The sequence below is a fragment of the Harpia harpyja genome, chromosome 24, assembly GCF_026419915.1.
Source record: "Harpia harpyja isolate bHarHar1 chromosome 24, bHarHar1 primary haplotype, whole genome shotgun sequence".
Lineage (NCBI taxonomy): Eukaryota > Metazoa > Chordata > Aves > Accipitriformes > Accipitridae > Harpia > Harpia harpyja.
Window position 1 is genome coordinate 924,955 of NC_068963.1, and position 16,617 is coordinate 941,571.

Consider the following 16,617-nt stretch of genomic DNA (forward strand, 5'->3'; position numbering starts at 1 on the left):
ATGGTAGCAGTTGGCTTGCCTAACTTTAGGGATGGCATTCAACCTAACATAAATACAGAACATGGAGTATGAGTCATGTTGCCTAGAGGAGAAGGAAAGACAGGCTATATAACCTCACCTAAATTACAATTCTATCTTCAAGCAACTGAAACCATTGCTGTACTGATAAGACTTTCATGGCCTGTAATGGGAACTCAGACTCCTGCCTAGGTTTTTCTGAATCGGATCCCAATCTTCTTTCAACTAGCTGATTCTTTTTTCCTTTCTCATTTTTTTTCCCTGTTTCAGCTTCAGGTTTCTTCTTTTTAATTTTACATTACTGATGTCTGAGATGTCACTTTTCCCTTCTTCTTTCCACTGAACTGTCTTTCCCTAATCCATTAGATCTCACAGTCATATTTAAAGAAGCTTTAATGGGACAGGGGTTAAGACCGGGTGGATGAGAGGTGTGAGCATCCCTTCCCTTTTGGATAGAAAAGGGTAAAACATTTCTGCAGGTTCCTTTCCAAGCCTTAGAGGCATTCTCACCATGACGCCCATCTGCTCTGCATCGTAAAAGTTCACTTGCCCTTCCTCCAAGTCCAGCAGCACACCGATCACTGAATTACCCATCTGCTGCTTCGCAATCCTGTGGTCTCCTTTGCTGGAGAAAATCTCTCCCTGGGACCTGTGCAGAGCCCAGAAGTCCTCCCCGGGGAGGGTCCCTTCCTCCTCCTCCCTCCCTTTCTCCCTCAACACCCCCAGCACCCAGTCCTGCTGCTGGCCCACCTCCACCTCCCAGTAGTGTTTCCCAGCTGCAAACCCTTCCTTCCCCAGCAGGACAGGGACTGTGGAGGGAGCATTTGGGCCAGCAGGTTCAGACGCATTGCTCTCCACATCTGGAGTCCCCGGCACCTGGAGCTCCAGGACTCGGCAGTCAGGATCCACAGTAACGGGAACTGGAGGGGAAAACGAGAATCATCCAATGAGCAGAGTGGCCCAGGGACCTCTTTCCCCATGGGGCTATGTGTTGAAGTGTTTGAGGGTCTGAGCGGTTCTGGTGTGATTCAACAAAGAATTTAAGCATTCCCCACAACAGGGCAAGCAATCACTGATGAACTGAGAGGCACCTCAGAGCTGTCACAGCCGTGTCCTCTCTCGGGGTGCAAGTCCACACGCTGTACCATAAATCTCTTTTTCTCTTTTCCATACGGCCATCCATCCTCTCCAGAATTGTGTCCACATCCCACCCCACACCTCGACACCTTTCAGCAACTCCTTTTCTCAGTCTTCCCAACAGCCACATCCCAGCTTCATTAGCCTGTTAACCAAGCCAGGCATATTCCTGTGACTCCAGCTAGTCGGTCTATCTCCAACATCATGGCATTGTCATTTCAGGGTGACTTGGACAGATGGCCACTGCATTTTCACACCCCTCCTCCTGCCAGCTTACCTGCGTGGCTCCGGGCTTCCCAGAAATCTAGAGAAAGGAAAGAGAGTAGTGTTTTATGAATCCATTGGGCAGCCAGATACTTATCAACCTACAGTATTTCTGTCTATTGATGTGCAATTCTGCCCCAGGGTTGACTTTACTTAATGCACCAGTACATATCACAATAAAATAAAACTTTTAAACCACTTACCCAGCTCAGCTTCTAATGTCTCTGAAAGAGAAAGATGTTCTAGTTATTAACACTTAATTTGTGAGGGTTTTTTCAAAAAGTCGGACAACCCCTAACAGTAGAAGATCAAGCAATGACATTAGTCAGTATGAGGAGGTTTTTTTAATTTGTGTGGTTTAAACTTTTGAGACTTTGTTGCAAGGTGAGGAACACAAACTGGGCCTCTCAAGAAGGTCTGAATTTCTTTACATTTGGCAAGCATTTTAGAGGACATTAGGTCAGCCAGTTGGGCTATGTGGAGGAAATCCGTTTCTCGGCTGTCATCGTAATGGTTCGGGTGGACATGATTTGTAAGGAAAAAACACATGATGCAACATAGGTGTCTGTAGTTTTGGTGTAGTTTTTAGGTAAGAAAAACTCCCGATAAGGAAGATTATTCATAGAAGACTTCCAGAGAGGTCTTATAGCAGCCATGTGACAAATTTCTTGAAGGAGAAAATCGAACCTCACTGTGAGGAGATATTTACATTGGCTTCACCCTCACAGAAGACCTATCTGAACACTTGCTTTATTTTTTATGAGGTGTGTAAAAATGTAAGATTTATACAATGTGTTTTCTTACCAAGGGTCCTTCTCTTTTCCAACATTGCTGTAAAAGAATAATAAGTGAAATGAAAACTCGAGGAGATAACAATTAAGAGGTGAGATCTGAAGGAAATAATTCTATCCCTGTGCAAATTCTGAAATTATTTTTTCCCTTAAAATTTGCGACATGAAAACTCGTCAACTTAAATTCTTAAAAGTATATGTTGTGGATAAAGGTCAGGTGTAAATTAACACAACTATACTGCACTGTTCCTGTGCTCTAGAGTTATGGCACTCTTTTTTTTCTTTTTCTTACCCTTCTTCCCTTAGTTGTAAACCTCCAGTGCTGTCTGAAATGGTGTGCCCTGGGTGGGAAACCTCACAGCATCTCAGCAGAATCTAGGTATCCTACTATAAATAGCTGAATTTCAACCCAAATGAACATAGAATAGCTTGATATGCAGGCTTAGGTGACCAAATGCAGGTGACTATTTTTGAGTTCTCTAGGTGCCATTAGCAATATTGCTAATCAATGTTGATGGCACTGATAGTATCCTCCTTATTGTGGCATAAGTTGCCTAATGTTATTTGTCTACTGCCTATTCATAGGCACAAGCTGTGTAATGTTATTTGAGATGCCCTAAAGTCTCCTGCCTGGCATTGAGGTGGCCTACTCATCCAAAAAGAGTTGACCTCCAGGAGGGTCTTCGCTGTATGTGTCCTCTCCAGGTGGGTATCTGAGTTGAGGGATGAACCAGGAAGAGAGGGGGAAGCATGACATGGCATTTTCCTTAGAACTCGTTTTGTATGTAACTAAATATCCAAGCCAATATTTCTCAGGGTACAGAGTCTGAGCCATATATTTTTGGCTTTGTGATGCTGGTTACAGCTGTTTGTTTGAATAATTTGACCAGAAAGTAAAAAATGAACAGGAGCAGTAGGTCAGAGCTTCAAGAAATCTCACTACAGCCAGCAAGACTCCAGGCAGAGAGATTACACAGGAGCAGAAAAGTATCACAAGCTTCTTAGAAGTAGAGCCACACTAAGTAATATTTTTCAGCAGTGACTAAAAATGAAATAGAAGTAACATCCATTTGAATAAAGGCAAGCTGCTATGCTTTTTTATGAAGTAGCTTATTTTCTTTCTCTCTTACATACCTGCTTGTAAAAGTTGATTAACTATATTTACCTCCTCCGACTGTTTTCTTGCATGATTCTAAGTTGATCAACAAACAAAACAAAAAAAGGAAGGAAAAAAAAAAAACCATTACTGGCTGGCCAGTTGGTTTAATTTACAAGTTTAAAATGATGAGACAAGCTTTTAAATTATTTTGTTGTCCTCAATTACTAAAGCTCCAAGAAGTTATTTGAAAATGGATCATTTTTTAATTTATAATCAAACTTGAAAGCAGGTCGCAAAAATGTTTTCTAAAGGGAACAGACACATCCAGAAGTACTTCATATGAAAATCTACACCTCATTTGCTCTTTTGGGGTTGTAAATAGTATGCACCCTAGAAGTACTAAAAGGAACAGTAGAAGTGTGTCCTTACCTAGTTTTGCCTTCAAACATACTTCTTCTGCAAGAAATTATACGTGATATTATTAATAATGTATAAGTTTCTGTTTCTCTTAGCTGACTACAAAGACAAGACCCTCAGGAACACCCAGAGACTTCTATCATTTTAGAAACTTAAGTTGAATCTCACTGGTAAGTTGAAAGGCCAAAATGAGATAATGGAGCTCCTCTAGACTATGTCTTGTTTACTGTTATCATTATTTGACAAGAAACGTACGCTGATGACACACAGAATTTGCAGAAATTACAGCAGAAATTGTTACTTGTTTCTTCAGGCTAGACTGGATTGAAAGGATCAGAGATGAGAGTTTGATGAGCTTGGTGAGAGCATCAGAGTCAAAGCCACGGGGTGCAATTTAGCAGTGAACAGTTCAAGGCTCGTTATTTAAATTTATTTTTCTCTAATAATCTTGGGAATTATTAGCAGGTGAAAACAGAGGAGGCAAAAGATCAGAATACATGGATTACTGTGATCCAGCTGTGCAAAAAATGGAGCATAAACCTGGCATAGAACAATGGCATTTTCAGAGCAATTACAGCATTGATATGGTTATACCTCAAGATATTAGTGCAATCGTACTAGATCATGGTGTATCAGTCTGTTCACCATCTTGCAAGCATCAGAGGATTACCCTGAGTGATTTACTCTACTTCAGGCTACCTATGGAGGGGTCAATAATTTTTAATTATAAAGGACAATGTGACCAATTGCCATTAAATCCTTTATGCCGATAAGGAATGCTACTTTGGAGATTCATGTCCAAGAAATCAAAAGGCCCTAGAACAGTGTCTTTGACTTTATGTTTTCAAGGAGCATTTACCTTTTACCATGTTCTCCCTCAAGTTTACTGGAAAAAAAAAATATTGCAATATTAATTATTGACTATCTCAAAAGAATAAAACATAAATTATACGAGTCAAAGGTTCTGGAATGCTAGTTGGAAGTTGAACCCATCAGTTCTGTAGAAAAATTAAGCCATTTTAACAGAGGGTTATGGCAATACCAGAAGACCTTAGAAATACCCAAAGAAAAAAGAGCTACTGGAACAGCAACCAATTTAGTGAAGAAGCCCCTCTATAACCTCACATCTGGAGAAATGCCAGAGGCAAGGCGAACTTCCGCGTGCAAGTAGGTAAGCAGGCAAAAAAAGTTTGTATTAGATTCACCAGCTGACGCTGACATTGATAGGACAAGGGGTAATGGCTTTAAACTGAAAGAGCGTGGATTTAGATTAGATGTGAGGAAGAAATTCTTCACTGTGAGGGTGGTGAGGCACTGGAACAGGTTGCCCAGAGAAGCTGTGGATGCTCCATCCCTGGAAGTGTTCAAGACCAGGTTGGATGGGGCTTTGACCAGCCTGGTCTAGTGAAAGGTGTCCCTGCCCATGGCAGGGGGGGTTGGACTTTAAGTTCCCTTCCAACCCAAACCATTTGATGATTCTATGGTTTCAGTATATATATATTTTTTTTTTTTTTTTTTTTTTATTCTTGTCTTGAGGAAGAGTGAGCTCTGGAGCAATACAAGCCACTGACTGTATTGTTGTATTGGAGTCCATACAGCAGGAGAGTACCCCAACTTGTCTGTGCTGACAAGAAGATCTGCCTAGGAGTGTAAGAAGCAAAGCTCGCTGCTTAAGCAGCAGTGGCAGTATGCAGAGCTGAGCAGGGTCCAAATATCCCCACTTCAGCCTGGTGCTCTGAAAAACTGAAATACTTAAATGTTGATCATGCCTGCATTATTATCACACCTATAAAACTGCTTCTGAGACTGTTGCTGGCTCAGAAGCATAAACTTTTCTCCTCAAATATGTTCATGTGGGTTTATATTTAGCTGCTTCACTACTCACCTGCTTTACGGCATTGTGTATAACTACCTGGAAAAACAAAGAAACTTTTTTAATTTTTGTTTTTATTTTTTAAACAAGATGTGTATTGAGAATATTGAAGTAAAATTCCAGACTTTCACATTTTAAAATGAGAAATTTTTCAAAAATCCACTATTCTAAAAGCTAAAATCATATTCTGTGTCTGTAAATCTCTGTGATCATACAAAATGACATCTCATAGAAGTGACCTCCCTGTAAAAGATTCTCTGTGCATTCACACACATACAACCCCCACCCATACTCTACATTTAACTATATGTCTGTTAATTTTTTCTCTCTCCCCCTCATTCCCATACGTTTCTTTCTGAATCTGTTACTTAAGTTTTCATTAACTGTGTTTTGCATTGTAGGTTAAAACGTCCATATCAACTGTTGTAGGTGGAAATACTTACTGTGTAGTTTATAACCAATAGCAGCAATAACAGCTATATTAAGAAATAAAATTACAAGGAATGCCATCATCCAAGGTGAAGTGGAAGGAAAGAAGACATCTGTAAAATATAAATGGTGTTACTTTCACTGCAAGTTTGTGATACAGCTATGACAGGCTCCAGCAGCCAAAGCATATGCATCCAGTGCCATTTTATTTGCTGTAATGTATCCTTTACAGTCTCTTCCTGCCACCCCTAAAGGTTGCAGGTCTCCCTTGAAATCCAAAACATCCAAAGTTCTGCTCTGCCAGCTATACCAGGCCATCGGAGAGAGTATTAGATGCCTATGTGCAGGCAATCAAACTGGGCTCCTGCACTGCATACGCCTATACTCCAACTGCCATGGGTAGAGGCATGTCTGGAGAAGGTACCTCTTTATGAGGGAGATGTGCTGAGAAGCCCATCTCTGATGCCAGTATTTGCACTGTTGAGCCACATGATGAAGTTTTCAGCAAAGCACAACTGTCCTCAGTGGCATTTCAGATTGGAAAAAAGGATCCCCCTCTTCCCCTTTTGAAATCAAATTGCCTACTTTCCAGACTAGGAATCCATCTAGAGGGAGGCACACGCTGAAGCTCAGAGTAATCATGATGGTGTTAGGGAGAGAGAAGGGGATGGGAATGGACAGTCAGCATTTCCTATTGGCATACTCCAGCTGTCTCAGGTCATTGTGCTGGGTATCCTGGCAGCATCGTAGGGCCTTTGTTAACCCCATTGGCACTTCTAAATCCTTCCCTCTCCGAACTGGCACAGTGCTCTCAGGTGGCAGCTAACGAGAGCTCTGCATTAGTATTTATGGCTAAGTTGTATCTTGGAAGTAACAAGGGATCTAAGAAACAAAGATGGACTTCTTATCATGTTATCCATCTAAACACTAGTCATGTTTGTGCTTGGGCTGGCTGTCCAGGATCACCCCAGGGTCAATGGAGAGACAACGGACAGCAGCCTACCAAGCGGTCCTGACAGCGATTGAGCCTGGAGGTCACTCACCTGAAATCAGGACTCGGGATTCACACATTGCGTTGAGTAGGTTATTGACTACCCTGCAGGAGACTTCCTTGACAGATCCCGGTTCGAGAATCATGGAACTTACAACATCAAAAACGCCTGAAGATGTCTTCGTGCTTTGGGTGGTCACTTCCTCCTTCCGTGTCTGTCCTTTGCTGTTCAGCCAAACTGCTTTGGGCTCTGGAAACCATCCCTGTGACTTGCAGGTGAGGCCAATGCCCTGACCCACAGGACCATCCAGGAAAACTGAAGACTCATCACCTTTAGCTGTAGAACAGCAAACAAACAAGCTCCAACAAACAGGAGACAAGATATTCTCCCACCAAACAGTACATGGCAGGAAGGTCTTCCCCAGATTTATCTATAAACACAGTGTGTAAATTCATCAGATTTGAAATTTTAGTTCTCATTAAATTGCTGGTAAATAGCTCTCCTGTGTTACATTAAAATGGGGCATTTGCACATAACTTCCCTTTTACAGTCTAAATAGAGACAGAACTTTGGACTGATTTTTGTTATCTCCACGAACAACTGGAATTAAAATAAAGTAGCATTGCACTGAATGGAAATTTCTTGGTAAAACAAAGTTGGACGACACCATGAATAGATGAAAATTGGAATACTGGACAGAAAATGAGATGATGTGTAGGGCAAGAGCAGAAGAAACTGGTTGCAGTACCAAATGCAGCTTCGGTTGCCTCACCTCTGCAAAACCAGCCTTGTTTTACGGTAGGATTCATCTCTCTCTAACCTTTAAATGTTTTAAAGCTAAGGTGTTGCCTACGCTCCCTCTGCAAGACATGGTAAAAAGACCTCTATGACTGTTCAGAGTCTGCTGGTGATAGAAGTAGCCTAACCTATAGCAGAGGCTGATCTTTCATATAGCTAAGAGCAAGGCAGATGAATCCAGCCCATTTGTACCCCATTGACCTTTCCGATGTTGTACAACTGGACAGAGGAAGAAGCAGCAAATGACTGCCATTCCACTCACCTGCCACATCCAGGTCAACCACCGCTTCATCATACCAATTCTCAAAAAAGACACTGCAGGTGTATTTCCCTTTGTCTGAGAGTGTGACATTTTTCAGGTGAAGAGACACATTTCCCTTATTAAAGTCAGACCAAAAAAAATTTGTCCTGCCCTGGTATGTCTCATCCTCGTGAACTGGATTGTGTGAGTTTTTTCCACCATAAGTGGTCACATCAATTTTTTTGGAGTGTCCAGTAAACACCCAGTGAACAAGTAGTCTCTCAGGGTTTATCTTAATTTTCAGCTGACAGGGCAGGATGGCTCCTTTTCCAATGACTCCAATGACAGGCTTGTCAGGAGTAATAATTTCATACTGGCCTGCAAGAAGATATAGATGTAAATCTTACCTGTCATAGAATGATAGAATCATAGAATAGTTTGGATTGGAAGGGAACTTTCAAGGTCATCTAGTCCACCCCCCTTGCAATGAGCAGGGACATCTTCAACTAGATCAGGTTGCTCAGAGCCCCGTCCAACCTGACCTTCAATGTTTCCAGGGATGGGGCATCTACCACCTCTACCAGGCGGAGACTGATGGGACAACAGGACTGGAGAGGAAGATACCCTGTGACAGTGTATTGGTTTTGTGTGGCAAGGTTTTGGTAGCGGGGGGGGTTACAGGGGTGGCTTCTGTAAGAAGCTGCTGGAAGCTTCCCCTGTGTTCGAGAGAGCCCATACCAGCCGGCTCTAAGACGGACCCTCCGCCGGCCAAGGCCGAGCCAATCAGCGATAGTGGTAACGCCTCTGTGATAACATTTTTAAGAAGGAAAAAAGTTGGGACGGCGGTATTCGGCAGCCGGAGAGAGGAGTGAGAACATGTAAGAGAAACAACCCTGCAGACACCGAGGTCAGTGCAGAAGGAGGGGGAGGAGATGCTCCAGGCGCCGGAGCAGAGATTCCCCTGCAGCCCGTGGTGAAGACCATGGTGAGGCAGGCTGTCCCCCTGCAGTCCATGGAGGTCCACGGTGGAGCAGATATCCACCTGCAGCCTGGGGAGGACCCCACACCGGAGCAGGTGGGTTCCCGAAGGAGGCTGTGACCCCGTGGGAACCCCGTGCTGCAGCAGGCTCCTGGCAGGACCTGCGGATCTGTGGAGAGAGGAGCCCACGGAGCAGGTTTTCTGGCAGGACTTGTGACCGCGTGGGGGGCCCACGCTGGAGCAGTCTGTGCCTGAAGGACTGCAGCCCATGGGAAGGACCCATGCTGGAGCAGTTCGTGAAGAACTGCAGCCCGTGGGAAGGACCCACGTTGGAGAAGTTCGTGGAGGACTGTCTCCCGTGGGTGGGACCCCACGCTGGAGCAGGGGAAGAGTGTGATGAGTCCTCCCCCTGAGGAGGATGAAGCGGCAGAAAATAACATGTGATGAACTGACCGTAAACCCCATCCCCGTCCCCCTGTGCCGCTGGGGGGTTGGTAGAGAATCCGGGAGTGAAGTTGTACCCGGGAAGAAGGGAGGGGTGGAGGGAAGGTGTTCTGAGATTTGGTTTTATTTCTCATTATCCTACTCCGGTTGATTTGTAATAAATCAAGTTAATTTTCCCCAAACTGAGTCTGTTTTGCCCGTGATGGTAATTGGTGAGTGATCTCTCCTATCCTTATCTCAACCCACAAGCTCTTTGTTATATTTTCTCTCCCCTGTCCAGCTGAGAAGGAGGGGGAGTGATAGAACGGCTCTGGTGGGCACCTGGCATCCAGCCAGGGTTAACCCATCACAGACAGTAATCACATCACATCTCTGTAGGTCCATATGAGCATATACAAGCACAGTTCTGTAACTGAAGGCCCCTGCTATCCTCTGCCATCCTTCACCACTACCGCTTATCCTAAGAACATAGCATAACTTCAAGCAGATGCTGCTGAAAATACTGAGCTCAGTCTGTAGAGTGGTTCAGAGATAGAAATGCCATGTCCATCATGCAGAAAGACTAGCTCACTTTGTAAAGCTGGAGCTTACAAAGGCAGGATTTCACCTACCTAATTTCAGATGTCCATAGTCTTTTTACCGGGACAGCCGCTTTCAGTGATAAAACACACCACAGGAAGTATATTTCATTTCAAATGCAGGCAACTTGTTGCAAAATGGCCGTTAGTGAAAAAGGACAAGCTTAGCGTTGAGGTTTAACAGCAAAAATAGTAATGGGCCTTTACTGAGCTTATTTTGCCCTTCAGTTCAGTACTCTAAAGTGGGAGATCCAAAAAGAAACCTAGGTTTTCTCAGCATGGCAAAGTGACAGGGTCAGCCAAACTGAAAAATGACTCCAAAACAGAGAAAGGAAGCTCCCTGAAAAACAGTTATGGGGGGCCTGTGAATCTATAACCCCATGTTGAAGGTTTAAGTGAGTCTTTAGTATTGCCTAGGCCTTCTGCCATCTGCATGATTGAAGTGTATTAAGATTTCATATAATGTTACTGTTTCATTCTGGCTTCAGAAAATGAGTGGAGGGAATGGTGGGTGTATATATATATGTATAAAAATATGTATATCTATATTTTCTATATATATATAAAATCAGGTAATGATACAAATATGTTGCAAATAAAATATGTATTGCCAACACCACCCCCCCCCAAAATCTACACTTCTTTTTTTCCTTCTATATCTATCCACTAGCTCTGGAAATTAGGTATCTTTTTAAATCAAATTGTGATTAGAACAGAACCTAGATTTACCTGTGACCAAATGAATTATCTGCAGGAAAAGAATGATGTGAAGAGTCGTCGCCTGCTGGAATTTGGAACCCATCGCCTTGCAGTTTTGTAAGACATCAATAAGCAAAACTTCTGGGGCCAATCTTACCAGATTTCTGTCATCTTTTCAAGCACAGAGCAGAGAATGGGAAGAGAGAATCAAAATAGAGCCATATGGTTCTCTATATACTGCTGTATATGGAGTGATACAAGTACAAATCTGCAGAGGTGTTTAGATACCTTTGAGTAAAATTAGGAAAATGACAGAATAAGCTGTTTTTAACGAAAGTCAGTCAATTAAGTTGTGATTCTAAGACTTACACTTGGCCATCAGAGAAAAGAGAAGTATTTCTGAGAGACTTAGAACAGTATATTGGGTCTTAAGGGCCCCTCAAAGGCCTGGTCCTCAAGCGTCCATGAGACACTCAGTGTTCAGGAAACTTCTAGCCAGGATAGCAACATTTTTCTAGATGACATGAGGCTAAATCTAAACCCAGTAGGATGTGTCTAACTTCAGACAGGTGAGACCCTGAGGCAGACAGAAGTCTTTAAAAAGCTCCTTTATTTCCAGGTTCTGCTAGAAAGCATCTACTGTACACTGAAACTCCATATGTTGTTTCTCTTACTCATACTTGCTTGGTCAAAACTTCTGTTGGTGGTGGCGGTTGGAGGAAGAAGCTAGGATTTCTAGAAAGGATCTTAAAAAATGCCCAAAGACAAAAAAAAAAATTCTACATCATTCCTGTTTTGAGTAAAATGCTTACACGCTTCTAACATTAGCAGATGCATGTGCCATTTGAAACCACGGATTCAACTTGGGAAATTCCTGACCTAAGTAACATACATTGGCATGTCAAATGATTATTCCAGGCCCATATCAGTCAGTACGAGCAGCAATGGGTGAAATTCACCTGCTGTATATGAGATAAGTAAGTATGTTCGGATACTTGGAGAGAAATACATACATAAGGTGAAGCGACCTATCGATTGCTGTAATCACAAAGAAAGTCAGAGAGGATACACTGGCATGCAGATTCTAGGCGTGTAAATTTAGGCACACAGAATCTCACCCAATGTTTCAACAGTTTTTTTAGTATAAAATGTTAGCACTTCCCTCCACCCAGAGCTTTCCGTGTGACCGCTGAAAAAAATTAGACCGACCTAGACTACTTGTGTCATGAAACTCAACATGGGAAGAGACTGGTTTCCTTAGAGCCCAGCAGCATTTCTGTTCATATGCAGGGTCTACAGAACACACTCGGTGCTCACTTCCTTGTGGAGGCTAACCCACATGCATCTTTGCTTTTCTAACAAAGGAGAGGCATGAAGAAGTAAAGAGTCAAAAAGGAAGCTAGGGATTGTGAGTGCAGAATACCAAGCCCATTGTCATAATATGCACTCACTCATTGCTATTTCTGTTGAAAAATTAACTGCTTACTCAAATGCAAAGCTAGCTTTTCCAAGATCTAGAGTGAAAGTGAGACAAGGGGAGTCAAACGAATCTCAGTAGATATAATAAAGTGGGACGAAAGATGATGTTTAGCGCTTACATTGTTGAAATTAGCTGAGGCAGAGACAGTCTTTGATAAGAAGAGCTGGTCCCAAGAACCAGCCAATGAGGCAGAAACAGTTCCTGATAAGAAGCAGGAGCAGGCCCCAAGAGCCAGCTAAGACTGGTCTTGCGGCTTGGGTGAATACCAAGAAACCACTGAGCCTGCGCAAGAAAAAAGGTTACTAGCGGTGACGAAGAGGAGTCATCTATCTTCATCTCTGCGACCACCAGACGACCACCATAAAGAGGCACTGCGCAAGCGCAGCTGAGAGGAGACTATGGAAATGACCTCTCGTAACTCATTTTAATATGAAGTGGGGATAGGTCATGCAGATGTATAGGCGTATTGTGAATATGTAACACTTGACTGTATAAACTTGAAGAAAACTGCCGAGTCGGGCGCACACGACTTTGGTGGGACTACCCCCCATGCTGCCCAGCACTGAATGAACATACCTACTTTACAATCTCACTGATTGTGGAGTCTGTTTTCCGCACATCAAAAGAAGGAAAAATAAAAAGGATTAAAAACTGCAGCAAAGCTACAGAGCCTTTTCTGTCTTGCTTTTGATTTATTTCTGTTTTACACTCCTCCAAATAAAGCTAAAAGCTCTCAGACACAGGCCAACTATTATTTTTAAAAAAGGAAAGACAGAAAATAAATGCCACAGATTTGCACCATTCACCAGCTGGAAAATTTAGCCAAGATTTATTGCTTGCACATGCATGAATGCAAAAATCGTTATCCTTTATATCGATTATCGTCAGAATAATTTTATACCTGTGTGATAATTCATTAATTAAGATTACCTACATCATGGTATATATAATAAGTCATATTGGTATATACCTACCAGACAAGCACATAACAAGTCTATATTTCTGACACAAAAAGAGCAAATAAATTTGCTTTCATAAGTGCAAGTATGTTTCAGAATCAGCACATTGCAGTCCTCAAACCAACCCCATCCATTACTACAGTTTCAGCAAACTCTCTCTTTCAAGCAACCTACCAAAAAACGATTAGCATTTCAGTGACTAATTTCTTTAATAAAGGTTGCTAGCAGGTAGCATCTGATTCAAAATCAAAATCATAGATCAGATTCAGGCATTATGCACTCTTAAGCAAGCAGGCTGTTTTATTCATTACAGTAAGGCAGTAAATAAAGAGAAACTTAAATGATTTCTAACAAGTTCATTAAAATGGCACCCACAAATGACTACCGTATTCTCACTGATACAGGCAAGAAAGAAGCCTTTTTAATTCCAAACTGGAATCATTCCCTGGGGACTGTAAACAGCAAACCACCAGCTCAATATTCATGCAAACCCCTCCAAAAACCTAATTGTGCACAATGCTGTTTCAGGCAGACTTTAATTCCTTACCTGAATAGCAAGATCCAAAGTATCCATTTTAAATTCAGCATGGATTATGGAAGTAAGGAACCTTTGGCTTGTATTGCCTGAACACACACACTTTCCTTTTCCATATCTATAGAGGGGATAGACTGCAATAATTTCCTCACTAAAGCTTCCAAGTATTGAAAACTGAACTTTCACCATGAGCAATGTTTTGCCCTTGGGTGCAAGATTCCAGCTGATACCTGCAGATACCAACAACCTATAGTAGGAGATATCCAAAGGCTTGGTTTGCTTACACACCTAGATCCAAAGTACAGCAAGAGGATTATGTTTCAAATCCTTTGCAAGTCATTTTCTAGCATGGCTTTCAGACAATTAAAGAAAACTGAGAAAACAGTGTGAATGGGAGGTAGAGAAACCAAAATGGGGTGTTGCGTGAGCCCATTACCCACTAGGATGATTTGAAGTTAGAAGTATGAATATACAAGACAGAGACCAGGTAGGAAACCACAGAAAATTTAAAATTGGGCAATTTAGAACTTTAAAGTGCAAGACCTTCTCATTCAATCACACCAGTTTGCTGTATGTGTTAGAGAGAGAGGAAGTTAAGATCTGTAGTGAGCAGGAAAATAACTTGATTTACAAGACTCAGACCCTTCACAGAGAAAAAGACTAATGAACATCTAAATGGGGCTCAATTCCTCTTCACTTAAAGGTGGGATGTATCCTGCATACAAAAGTGTTGTAGGCATGGGGCCACACCTAGATTTAAAACTCTTGGGTTTTTTATGGCCCCCAGGCAGGATCAATCATGTTGCAGAGCTGCCTGTCCCTCCTTTGACTGCAGAGAGAGAATAACCATCCAGCTGAGACCCGAAACTTCATCTTCAAACAGCCAAGGTCACAGCAGCTTAATGGCACCCAGGTAATCCAGGACTGTGATTCCTTTAATCAAATATGGTAGTTTACGATACTGTGAGATGAATCATAACTCAAACTCCACTGTCTTTCACAGTCTACGGGAAATACATGTTTGTTTCACGTGAAGATTATCTCTGAAAATGCAGGCACCTCTCTCCACAGACATGGTATTCAGGACCATCCTGATAAATTAATGGAAAGCTAAATCTTGAAACGTTGACGTGGGCTCCCATTATCAAGCTTCTGACCAAAACCTGCAGTTTTCTGATTATTGCTTTGTCCCTCACACACTACATCCTCAAAAATATGCCAGAAATGTTTTTAAAGTTACATGTACACCATCTATATGCAACAGAGAGATGGAAACTTAGAAAGAGATATTGCTTTCACTGGCTGTACGGTAAAAAAAAGCTGTAAATGGCAACTTTTTTTCCTAAAGAGTAGCTCCTTTCCTGTGGAAAAGAAAGCCCTGTCTTACTGCCTCATTAACTGAAGGGACTGGTTATTTGCTAATTATGCTCCAGTGTGCAGTTGCAGTTCTCTTACAAAACTAGCCAGCTCATATTTTCAGAAGCACTGCTAGATTAGGCTCATATTAGATGATACCAAAACAGCACTTTGTTACCTATCTCAGATAGCTTCTGATAAGTAACAATAAAATCTTCTCAGAAGTTACATGTTAGTTAGGCAGAAAAGACCTGCTGTCAATACTGACACTATGGTGATCTCAGACAACCCTTCCTCCACTTGCATCCCCAACAAAGTTAATTCATGCTTTCTATGTGCCCGTTTTCTAGATGGGATCATCACTCATGAGGCTGCAAGATGGACCTGCAGAACTCTCCTTGTCAATCATGACTCCATCTAGGAAATGTCAAGATTCACATGAGAAAACATCGCATTTTGCATTCTTGATGTCATCGTAGGCTCCATCATTCAGCAGGTTCATTTTTGAGCAATCTCCTCCATGCTGTCTTCAGTTTTGTCTCTGGAAAGACCATCTTGCAAAACTGTTTCATGCTCCTTCAGAAGTCTCCTTTCCTATGTGACTGTAGGATTTAACACAAATGCACTAGTCTCAGATGTCGTGGTGTAAAATGTTGGAGGGTATTTGAGAGTAGGTCCAACTGAGTGTTCAGCAAAACTCAGCCTTGACTGATGGGGACACTCTTCATCTTTGTTTCAAATGTGCCAGTGGAGGTTCCTAAGAGTTTAGTTTAGTTTAGTTTAGTTTAGTTTAGTTTAGTTTAATTTAGTTTAGTTTCCCAGACAGCATTTCAGCTAGCTCAAGAACTCCAGCTATGCAGTTACTACTGGGAAATAGGTTGTGACTGTAGCCCTACTACATAGATTAATTCCCTTGGAATAGCACAAATACTTGACTTTCCCTAGGCAAATAAGCAACTGTTTTCATAGCCCTCACAGAAACTTCGCAGCCCTGAGAAAATCCACTGCTCAATCAAATTCAGACCAAATTAATCAAATTAGCCTCAAAAGTTAGAAGTATAGAAATATAGAATCATAGAATGGTTTGGGATGGAAGGGGCCTTAAAGATCATCTAGTTCCAAGCCCCCTGCCCTGGGCAGGGACACCTTCCAGTAGACGAGGCTGGTCAAAGCCCCATCCAACCTGGCCTTGAACACTTCCAGGGAGGAGGCCTCCACAACTTCTCTGGGCAACCGCCTTCCAGTGCCTCACCACCCTCATAGTGAAGAATTTCTTCCTTATATCTAATCTAAATCCATGCTCTTTCAGTTTAAAGCCATTACCTCTTGCCCTATCACTACACGCCCTTGTAAAAAGTCCCTCTCCGGCTTTCTTGTAGGCCCCCTTTAGGTACCGGAAGGCTGCTAGAAGGTCTCCCCAGAGCCTTCTCTTCTCCGGGCTGAACAACCCCAACTCTCTCAACATGTCTTCATAGGAGAGGTTCTCCATCCCTCTGATCATCTTCATGGCCCTCATCTGGACTTGCTC

The 16,617-nt window shown here is 42.4% G+C and overlaps 1 protein-coding gene across 1 annotated transcript; it reads right to left on the reverse strand.

The window, feature by feature from the left end:
- Positions 1-399: 399 nt before the first annotated feature.
- On the reverse strand, positions 400-10,862 carry LOC128135769 (butyrophilin subfamily 3 member A1-like). The gene is made up of 6 exons (XM_052774832.1): positions 10,790-10,862; positions 8,081-8,437; positions 7,072-7,356; positions 6,043-6,141; positions 1,433-1,459; positions 400-938 (listed from the first exon to the last, which is right to left on the reverse strand). Exons 1-6 carry the CDS (start codon positions 10,860-10,862, stop codon positions 400-402), a joined length of 1,380 nt encoding a protein of 459 aa, XP_052630792.1.
- Between the last annotated feature and the right edge of the window lie 5,755 nt (positions 10,863-16,617).

Bases quoted from the DNA above. Each gene is read 5' to 3' on its own strand.
- LOC128135769 (XM_052774832.1), bottom strand. From the start codon at position 10,862: ATGGGTTCCAAATTCCAGCAGGCGACGACTCTTCACATCATTCTTTTC. The intron at 8,438-10,789 runs GTAAATCTAGGT...ATCTTCTTGCAG, and splicing joins GATAATTCATTTGGTCACAG to GCCAGTATGAAATTATTACT. The intron at 6,142-7,071 runs GTGAGTGACCTC...TATATTTTACAG, and splicing joins ATCCCGAGTCCTGATTTCAG to ATGTCTTCTTTCCTTCCACT.